The sequence below is a fragment of the Lagopus muta genome, chromosome 1 (assembly GCF_023343835.1).
Source record: "Lagopus muta isolate bLagMut1 chromosome 1, bLagMut1 primary, whole genome shotgun sequence".
NCBI classification, from domain to species: domain Eukaryota; kingdom Metazoa; phylum Chordata; class Aves; order Galliformes; family Phasianidae; genus Lagopus; species Lagopus muta.
In genome coordinates, this window is record NC_064433.1 from 130686038 (window position 1) to 130696360 (window position 10323).

Consider the following 10323-nt stretch of genomic DNA (forward strand, 5'->3'; position numbering starts at 1 on the left):
TGCCCCATATGTAACTCTTTGGTTTTACAGAGAAAGACATTACAGCAACTGAGATGTTCACACATGTGTTACTCTGAGCCCTCAGGCTCATGCAACTACTTGCCAGCCATTGTCCCAACTCTTGCTTGTCACAACCTGGAGTGTAGACCATCATCTCCACTGGGCAAGGACCAGGTCTTCTGGCATGTTCTGCAAAGCCACCGGATTTTCTTACGTGAATCCCAAGGCTGCATTTCCTGTGCGCTATAATGAGCTTGATTCCTCATCGCCACAACTTGCAGTGACTTTATAAGCTGAGAAGATGACTATGTTCACTGTTGGGGTTGAATGTGACACCTTACAATAGTGGTTTCAACTTTCCTCTCATTACAGGCGGTGATGGCAAGCGACTTTGCAATCCCGAGGTTCCGACATTTAGAGAAGCTCTTGCTTGTTCATGGTCACTGGTGTTATTCCCGACTTGCCAACATGGTGCTGTATTTCTTCTACAAAAATGCAGTAAGTGTTTAACTTGGCAGCTTTGTAGCAACATATGTTTCCAGGGTTTATTCTGTGCTAAGTGAGCATTAGGTCAGCCTTCAAACAGCTTATAAATAAGCTGCAAAAAAACTTGCAGAGTTGAAAGACAGCTGGCTGCCATTTGCAAAAATACAGGACTCACTCCATAACAGCTACAGTGTGCTGCTGAATGTGCAAATTAGGTAACAGAAATAACAAGCACTGCTTAAGAAAAGTTTCATTTATAGAGCAGTTTCACAGAATTTAGCTGGCTAGACACGGGAGTCTTTAATGCCAAGGTCATCCAGCATTGGTCCAAGTAGCCCTTGGGTGTGTTTTCTCTTCCTGACTCCATCTTGTAATTGCTTATGAATCATTGTACAATGTCCCTGGTGACTTGAGATAATTCAAGACCTCTGTATGTCTCAGATGCCAAGATCTGGAAGATTTTTCATTGATCTATCTTATTCCCAGCTAACTGAAAGAATTCATTAGAAAGGAAGCACACCGTGGTGAAGAACAGACTAAGGGTCTGTGTTTCCTCCCTGGTGCATGAAACAGGACTTAGTCCAGTCCTGGGCACTGAGCCATAGCAGCTCGACTGCCTGGCTCATACCAAGTGTCTTTGCATTGATCTCAGAGTACAAAGGTGATTGATTGAAAACTGCCTAACGAGACAAGCAAGAATTCCATCAGCTGTGTGGGAGTGGCTGGCTGGCACATTGATCTCCTCACTTTCAACACCTACAAATCACCCTGGGAGCCAGGGATATGAAGAAGTGGGAAAAAGAAGACAGCCAGATCTCTCAGACCTCTGCTTACTCCAGAGGATAATATGTGAACCATGAGTGGGAGAATGGATTTCATCCTCACTATCCAAATGTTACTAAGAAAAAATGTAGCTCTCTGTTTCGTAAAAGTTGCATTCCAAATTCCATCCAGTCTCAATTTTTCAATCAGTGGTAAGTTTTTATGTAAATTCCTCTTCGTCTGGCTAATCTCTGTCTGATCCCAACCTGAAGATAGTCATCTTCTCAGGAAAAGACCATTATGTGCTGAAAATTTTAAATATTCTTGGAATATATAGGAGAACTACAGCATTAATAAACCAGCTTTGTGCTAACATGAGCATGATAAAATGCTGTCTGTGGTCTGATCAGAAACTACATGCAAAGAAAAAAAACAGAAGGGGCTTGGAAAGTCTGAATGGCTGCCTGAGCCCGGAATAGCAAGTAGACTTAAATCAAGTTGCAGGCAGTGGAGGTTCACCTGTTGAAACACAACAATGAAATATGTGCTGGTTTTCAAATGTGTGAGTACTACAGCTTGGTCCTGGATGATGCTGCACATCTGCACTCTAGCCCCAGCACTGAACATTTCCAAGATACCCTTTGGCTTGACAGTATCAAACCTCCCACTTCCAGGAAATATATTTCAGAGCAATCTCATATTAAAATAATAATAATAATAATAATAATAATAATAATAATAATAATAATAATAATAATAATATACATAAGACATTCCAGCAGTCAGCAGTCAGAGATGTTGTTTATATATCTACATTTTTGTTCAGCCCTTGTAAAATCTTCCATTTCTTTTGGTACAACTCCCCTTGATTACAAGTATGATTTCTCATGCCATTTTTAGTAAGACATTTTCAAAAGCTGCTGCCTCAGGGTTAGCATATAACTGAAGAATATCCCTTTGTAGTGGCTCTGCCTTGGCAGCCTTCAGAGTTTTCTGAGCAATTCTTGTTTCTGCTGTCTCTAAACTGTAGTGGGATATCCAGCATACAGACATGAATATGTCTGACACTGTGCCTGCCCTTAAGGGAAGATTATTCAAAAATGAAAGATAGGAGCACCTGATCTTTCTGCTGGGAGAAAATTTTGGATGGTTCTCAGTGGAGAGAAAGATATCTACACTGCAAATGTTCCTAAAGGTCTCTACTCACTCAAGTGTTATTTTTCCCAGTTGCATGTATTGTGAAACTTTCCATTTTCCCGTAGAACCTAACTCAAAGTTTAAATTTCAAATTGCTGCAAAAGCCATTTGGAAACTCAGGTGACTTATCCAAGAAGATGTTTGGCTTGGAAGAGAGAATAAAAATACAAATAAAATATAAACTAAAACATAGCATGACTGGAAATAACCAAGCATGACACAAAGGGACTTTATATAAACAAACTTCTCCTGCACAAGCATGCACTGCTTGTTCTCCTTAATGCATTACCTCTGCAAGAGAGCACTGGACATTTTTTGACATGCACTGTATTCACTGAACTCTTCCACTTGGGGCCAAATTCCTCAGAGACTCATCTGGGAGAAAAAAAAATAAATAAACAAACCTTTCTTGTAAAAAATCTAACTCAATTTTTACATTGAAAACTCATTAAATTTAATTTGTTTTCACTGTTTTTCAGGTGGGTAATGTACACAAATGAGGAAATGCTGTGTTTTAAATCAAACACTTGTTTAATCCAAAATAAAATTTGAGGGGGGAGAAATTGATTCACTGGTTACTGAAGTGCCACTTATTTGTACAGCTTTCTTTAACAGCACTGCTAAGACCCAAACTAGAGATAGCATGAAAAAACTCATCTGAGTGTATTTTTATCAGACTCCCTATTTTTATCAAAGCCAAACTGTTTCCAGGATGGGAATTTAGCAAGGCTCTGGAGAGGAAAATTTCTTAGGTCCAGGATTAGCTGGATTACGTTTATTTCAAGCAAGCAAGAGAAAAGTCTCTAAATCCGTGTATTTATTGCAATTCCATTATGTGAAAAGAGTCAGGAAGTTTTGTTGTCTTTTGGACGTGGAACGGAAGTCAATTTCAAAGTCTGTTCAATTGTGAATGAAATTGCCATCTTCCAGCCAACTGATCAAAAGCTCTGTTAACCCAGGCCTGTTTTAGGCAAAGGAAGACGTTTTTCCTGAAATATATGAAGCACTTCTAGAGCTGATCCTTAAGATTGTGCTACTGCTTAACTTCTAGAAGATTAGTTTATGGTATGGGCTCACAGATTGTGAGACATGTTGCTACTGATAAACAAACTACTGCAGTGTAGTATGCACATATTGCCTGAACATGTACATACTGTGCAGCTCTCTGTATACACATCTATATACATTTATGTGTAGCAGGATTAAGCCTCATATTTTATGGCAGTTTCCCTGTACAAGACATCCTTATTCTCCTTGCAGTGGTTTTCACTGCCAAAGCAGACTGTGGGTATTTCTCTTACACATTTGAATTTCAGACAGAATAAATTATTATTTTCCTCTAAATACATGAAGATGAAAAGGGTTAACATACTCCAGTTAGTTGAAAGCGTTGGAGAACAAAATATAAAAGAGAAAACAAGAGGTCACGTCATTTCCCTTCTTCATGGTTAAAATGAGGAAAACCCCTGAGGGTCAGTTGCCAAGGTTGCCTTCTCTGTAGTGTTAATCGCTTTACAGAGAGTAATTAAAATTGGGATTTTAGGAGGAGTAAGCCTTGAAATTTATTTCCTTCCCTAGGAAGCTGTGCTAGACCTCAAACCTCCCTTCACAGGTGAAATCAGCACCTCTCCTAAGCCCTAAAATCCTTAGGATTTTTCATGTTGCAGGGATTGTAGAAGAAGGTAGAACCAAGCTACCAGTCTCACTGATGTATATGCAATCAATTCCTTCATTCAAATGAAGAGTAAGTAGGGCAGAGGAGTCTTCACTGTGCTGTTCATCTGCTGAATTTCAAAGCACAAAGATCAGAACAGTTAAGAATTACTTTGTTAGACCCTGTTGTTTCATCTGTCTTGCTTCTGGAAGTCTCATGTTAGTCTTGGAAAAACTCTGCATTTACCCTTTCAAGACTAGCTGAGCCTTCTAAATCAGAAGAAGGTGTTATTATGGAACTGCTTATTCTTATGACAGCAATGTAAGTGCTGTGTGATCAGTACTCAAATACCTATAGGTCAGCTGCAGCTGGGAGAGTTTTTTATGGTTAACTGAGTTACATTTCAGAATTTCACTTGAGCTGAAAATTCAAGTCCTGACTCACAAGACCTGAGGGCTCAGCAGCACAAAGACTTCCAGATTTGCCAAACTGTGACTTAGTTCAGTGGTACAGCCATGAGGAACAGTGAGTTCAAGTCTAGGTTTCACTAGAAAACTCACATGCTTAGGGTACACGGATAAGTCCTTGCAGAACTGGAATGAGAATGATTTCAGAATGGGATGATGATGCTGTCTCTCCTCTCATATTTATGGCATTGCTGGTTCTCTTTCAGATGTTTGTGGCCCTTCTTTTCTGGTACCAGTTCTACTGTGGGTTCTCCGGCTCATCCATGGTTGACCAGTGGTATCTCATCTTCTTTAATTTGCTTTTCTCTTCTCTTCCACAACTGATTACTGGTGTGCTGGATAAGGATGTGCCAGCTGAAGTGTTACTATCTGTACCTCAGCTTTACAAAAGCGGACAGAACATGGAGGTAAAAGCTTCTGCTTTTTGTATTATTTTTTTTTCTTAGATGCCTTCAGTTTCAATTGGAAACCAACTTGGCTCCAAGTGGGCACATGGCTGATAAAAAGATGTGGATAATCATTGTTACTATTGCTTGCTATTGCTCAACTGAGTCAAAGTATCTAGGTGGCAAAAGTACACCTAAAACATGATCAACAACAAAAAAGACCAGCTATGTTTTGAAATGTTTATCGGGTGGGAAGATGGGCACTTCAAATCAGCCTGAGCTGAGCATTTCCCTCATGATCTAGACTCACAAATAGCTACTGAAGTTAGATTTTTTGTAGTACCTCACCATACTTAGTCACAACTTCAAGCCTGAGCCCTTTACAGACAAAAGACAAAGATGGTTTTAAGAGTAAGCACAGAGGTTGATAGACTCTGAGTGAAGCCATCATCAGCAGACAGTAGATTCAGAAAGCTTTGTTGAAAGCACCTTGTTCCTGTCTGCTTAAGTTGCACAAAGAAGACAGGAGGAATTGCAGGGGGGACTGAAACCAAATTTCCAATAATTACAGCTACAATGTGGGAAAATCTTTCTGCTTGGCAAAACTATACACATCCAGTTGTTGCTTGCAAGGAAAAAACCTTTCTTAAAAGCATTGACGCTCTGCTCTCTGAGGGAGGCAGTGACCATTTTGCCTCTCAGTGTCCTTGTTGACACACTGTTAGACGCTGTGCTGGAAAGTTGAAAGAATTTTAGCACTTTAGTGCAAATTCTCTTTTTCACCCAGCTCCTGGTTTCCATTTTTTTTTTCCTTGTTTCTTTGAAATTTAATCACATTTAAGCTTGTTGGGTATTTATGTCTGCCTGTCTTCAGCTGGCAAACTGGGGAGAGAAGTCTCCAGTGCACAGTACATTTCCCATCAGCAAGCACAGGGACTATTCTAAGTTTTAATTATTTAATTTATAATAAATATAAATAAAAAATAATAAAAAAAATAAATATAATAAATTTAATTATTTCAAAATAATTGAGGTTGGAAAGACCACTGGAAATTATCTTGCCCAGCCTCCTGCTCCACACTAGCCTAACTTCAATTCTACATGAGGTTGCTCAGAGCTTTATCTAGTCCAGTTTTAAATATTTCCAAGAATGGAAATTCCACAGCTGCACTGAGCCACCTGTTCCAGTCCTTATTCACATGTTTCTTCAGTAGACAAAAGGACACCAGAATTCTTTCTAAGCATCTTTCAGTTTTTGCTTTTAGGCTGCTGTGATATTCTTCAAAGGGGGAAGATCTGAGATGGGCCTGGTGGCTAAAGACAGAGTCTGTATCCTCAAATAAATAAATACATATTTTTCCATTTATAAATTATTTTTCCTTATACTTCAGTCTTTTTTATGATCATTCATACCACCCCAATCAAAATATTACATTAAATATTGTTTTTAGCAAGCAATTTTGTACCCACACACAGATAAATTATATATACATATACATATGTTTTGTATGTGTATTTGTAACATAGCATACATTCCTACATGAATTTTCATTAAAGTTCATTGTTGTGGATCTTCCTTTCTAAGCATCTATGCATTCTTTCTTTTTTCTCTCTTGCAAATATACATTCCGTGTTTGGGTGCACATGCTGCACATGATTGAAAACCCATTTACTCACATGCCTTCACCTCAGAGAGCACCTGAAATCCCTGGTGTAACTGTAGTGCATAAATTTGGGCACCTTCATCACAGAATCACAGAATCATAGGGGTTGGAAGGGACCTCCAGAGATCATCGAGTCCAACCCCCCTGCCAAAGCAGGTTCCCTACAGCAGGTCACACAGGTAGGCATCCAGGCAGGTCTTGAACATCTCCAGAGAAGGAGACTCCACCACCTCCCTGGGCAGCCTGTTCCAGTGTTCATAAACGTCTGCTGGTCTGAGTGTGTATTGGAAGTGTCAGATTCAGATTACACCCTCTGGTAGCAAACAAAAATGGAGAAGATTCTCCTCCCAGAAGGGAGTGACTTGCAGATAGACTTCATAATTCATCCCCAAGGGTGATCACCAAAGTGTTGGAGACAGTGGCACAAGCCACTCGAAAATACTTAGCCCAGCAAATAGCACCTCTGATTTCCTTCTTTTCTATTTTTTTTGTGCTGCAGGAGTATCAACCACACATGTTTTGGATGAACATGATTGATGCTATGTATCAAAGCCTTGTTTGCTTCTTCATCCCTTATTTTGTAAGTGTTTGGTTTAAGACATTCTGTTTCAGGCATGTCGAGAACTGGTAACAGTTTGGGCTAAATTCTGTCTCCTCCTTTACAGACTTACTATGATTCCGAGGTGGATATTTTCTCCTGGGGAACTCCCATCACCACAACAGCACTTTTCACCATCATACTACATTTGGCTATTGAAACCAAAACTTGGGTAAGGTACCCACAGTCTCCACGGAAACTTGCTGGCATACTGTCATTTCTTTCTTAGTGCAATTTTACAGAAACACAAGATGTTCATTCCATTCACCCAGCACATTCTATTTTTATCAAGTGTTTTAAGCAAACATGAAAAAGGTTTTGAACTGTGACTTGTGCACAGCATTTAGTGTTTTGTAGCTAATAAGAATCTTTCAAAATGCAAGGCTCTAAATTCTTTGCCGTACATGGATTTAGCTTCAGAAATTAAGAGCAGTTAATTCAGAATCGTTTTCTCAGAAAGGAAAGAATCATTGCTCTTTTGTTGTTTCTTTTGTTGTTCTAGACATTCCTCCACTGGTCATCTTGCATCTTCAGTATCCTTTTATTTTTCTTTGTGGCTCTGGTTTACAATGCTTCCTGCCCAGTATGCCATCCTCCATCTAATCCCTACTGGACTATGGAAAGGCTGATGGGAGACCCGATATTCTACTTCACTTGCATTATATCACCAGTAGTTGCATTGCTGCCCAGGTATTGTATCATTTCTCATATGTGAAAGCACTTCATACATACGATTACGAGGGCAAGAAATATATTCTCTCATTGGCTTATCAACCAAGACAACATTTTTCAGTGGGTCATTATATCAAGTCAGGTTGTTTAACCTTTTCTGTGCTCCTGATCACAGGAAGAGACCACAGTTCCTGGCTGTAGACCACAGGAGGGGAATAATTGTAAACAGTTTGGTCCTGTAGACTGGTGTATATTGAAGCTCCTGGCCATGCAGAGATTTTCTATCTTGTGAGGTTTTTCATGATTCTTCCAGATTCAACCTGTCCTGATGTACAATACAGAAATTCTGATAGTTCAGAATTCTGAACTATCGTAGCATAGAATCATAGAATGGCTTGAGTTGCAAGGGACCCCAAGGATCATCAAGCTCCAATCCAAATCCAAATGCAGATCCACCTCCAGATCTGGCACTAAACCAGATTGCGCCCATGTTGTGGACTCATCTGCCTGCTTATGGATGTAAGAAGCCTTCCCTACCGACTGATCTACCCTTTGCCTTGAATCCACATCAGGAAAGATGAAAGACCCTGTGCCATCACAAAGTGGATCACTGGCTAAAAGCCATTTTTATTACACTGCTTGTTATTATTCACATATTAGCACAGCAGTCAGAAGTTTTCATCAGTAATCTTTCATGTGTCAAACATAAGAAGGGCACATAAATCTCTTATTTTCCTGTGTTACATTTTTTTATATATTCTCATGATACTAACTTGAGTACCTTCTCTCTTTCAGTTCCTTTCATATGCACGTTCTCTTCTTGCAGATTTCTGTACAGAACCCTTCAGGGAACACTATTCCCAACGCAGCTTCAGCTTGGACGCCAGCTGAGTAAACTATCTCCAGAGATTCGCACCCAGCTTCTGACCAAGCTGGACGTCAAAAAAGGACCAATACATCAGACACAATCCTTTGCAAACAGCTTCTCACCAAACCTTGTCTCGAATGCCAGTGACAGTTTTAAGCCTTACAACCAAAACCCGCCTTCACCAGCATCTCCAACAAACGAGTCACTTTTCCAAGAGCGCAAAAAGGCAGAGCATGCAACAGATCTGATTGTGTCTGCCTCTCCTCAGCGAGCTCTGATTTATGAGGAAAGCAGTCTCCCCTCATCAGCACACAGCCAGGAAAGGTCTGTGGGATTTTGTGAAGTTACTCACAGCACTTCAGAGATGGAGTTGTCTCCCATGGGAGGAACTTTCCCATGGAGCTCGGCAGTCGACCAAACAGACTTCAGTTTGTTGAAGTGGATCACATCAACTCCACTGTTCAGCCGCTTTGGAACTGTTTTACAGGTGTCATCAAGTAGTTTACAAAATGAAACACAAGACGGTATGTGTGTGCTTGGCTCTTCCTTGCAGGAGGACTTCAAAGACTTAAAAGAACAGAGCTCAAATAACTTCCAGGACAAAATGAAAGGGACCCCAGCTGACCATTGGAAAAGTGACAATTCTGAGTCCACCTTTTTATGACATGGGCCTTAAATATATTTATATATTTTCTATTTGCACACATTTATAGTGAGATTACTCTATTTGTTTCCAAAAAATGAAACAGAAAATCAAAGGTACAGAGTGATTATTTAAGAATGTTTAAATACAGTATATTGAAATAAGAGCTTTAAATATAAAAAGAAACACTTGAATGTTCCATTTGTATGGTTTTTTATTTTTTTCATCTCATTTTGTAAGGAAATGCCGTCTCTTTATTTTTCAGATGCTTCTCTTTTATTCTGACACATACTGTAAAAGTAAAGGACCCGTCTAACATATCCAAAAGGATTAGATTCAGCACCAATCATTGATACTGTTATAGGCCATTCGGTAATCAAAGATGCAAAACCTTGATAACAGGACACTGCATCCCATCCGTTGTCTGCTTGCCGTGGGGTTTTGTCATAGGGGCAAAACATTTGGCAAGACTGTGGAATTATGACACACATCTCTGTAAATGTTAACAGTATCTTACCACCGCATGAATAATACTGGTATTTTATAAGTGACACCATATTTTGATATTGCAGCCATAGCTTTTTTATGTGTCATGATAAAACAATAAATAAACAACCATCCATATTGTAAAGTGACGTCTCAGTCTGGTGTTAATACTAACTCAGCCCCTCACTTGCAGTACCTGGCATGTGGTTGGTTGTGACCTTGTATCTGGCTGTTCAACTTCTGGTAGTTCCATTTGCATTAGAACTATGGGGTGGCAAAGAGGCGGTGCCCTCCACAGAGCTTGACATGGAAGTATCTGTTGTGTTGGGACCCTGCACCATAGGGGCTGCTTTGACTGCAGGAGTCGGTCCTGCTTGCTAATGGACAGCCTGGGAGGAAGGTTTTGTTCGCATCTTTGCTGCTGGTCCAGCCAGGTAAAG

The 10323-nt window shown here is 39.9% G+C and overlaps 1 protein-coding gene across 1 annotated transcript in view; it reads left to right on the forward strand.

Annotated features, from left to right (window-relative positions):
* Positions 1-10016, forward strand: part of ATP10A (ATPase phospholipid transporting 10A (putative)) — a 109087-nt gene extending 99071 nt beyond the window's left edge. The window contains exons 16-21 of the mRNA XM_048954202.1: positions 373-498; positions 4773-4973; positions 7116-7196; positions 7282-7386; positions 7717-7904; positions 8713-10016. Coding sequence (XP_048810159.1) covers positions 373-498; positions 4773-4973; positions 7116-7196; positions 7282-7386; positions 7717-7904; positions 8713-9418 — 1407 coding nt within the window. The 3' untranslated portion in view covers positions 9419-10016. The remainder of the gene's footprint in view (positions 1-372; positions 499-4772; positions 4974-7115; positions 7197-7281; positions 7387-7716; positions 7905-8712) is intronic.
* Positions 10017-10323: the final 307 nt, after the last annotated feature.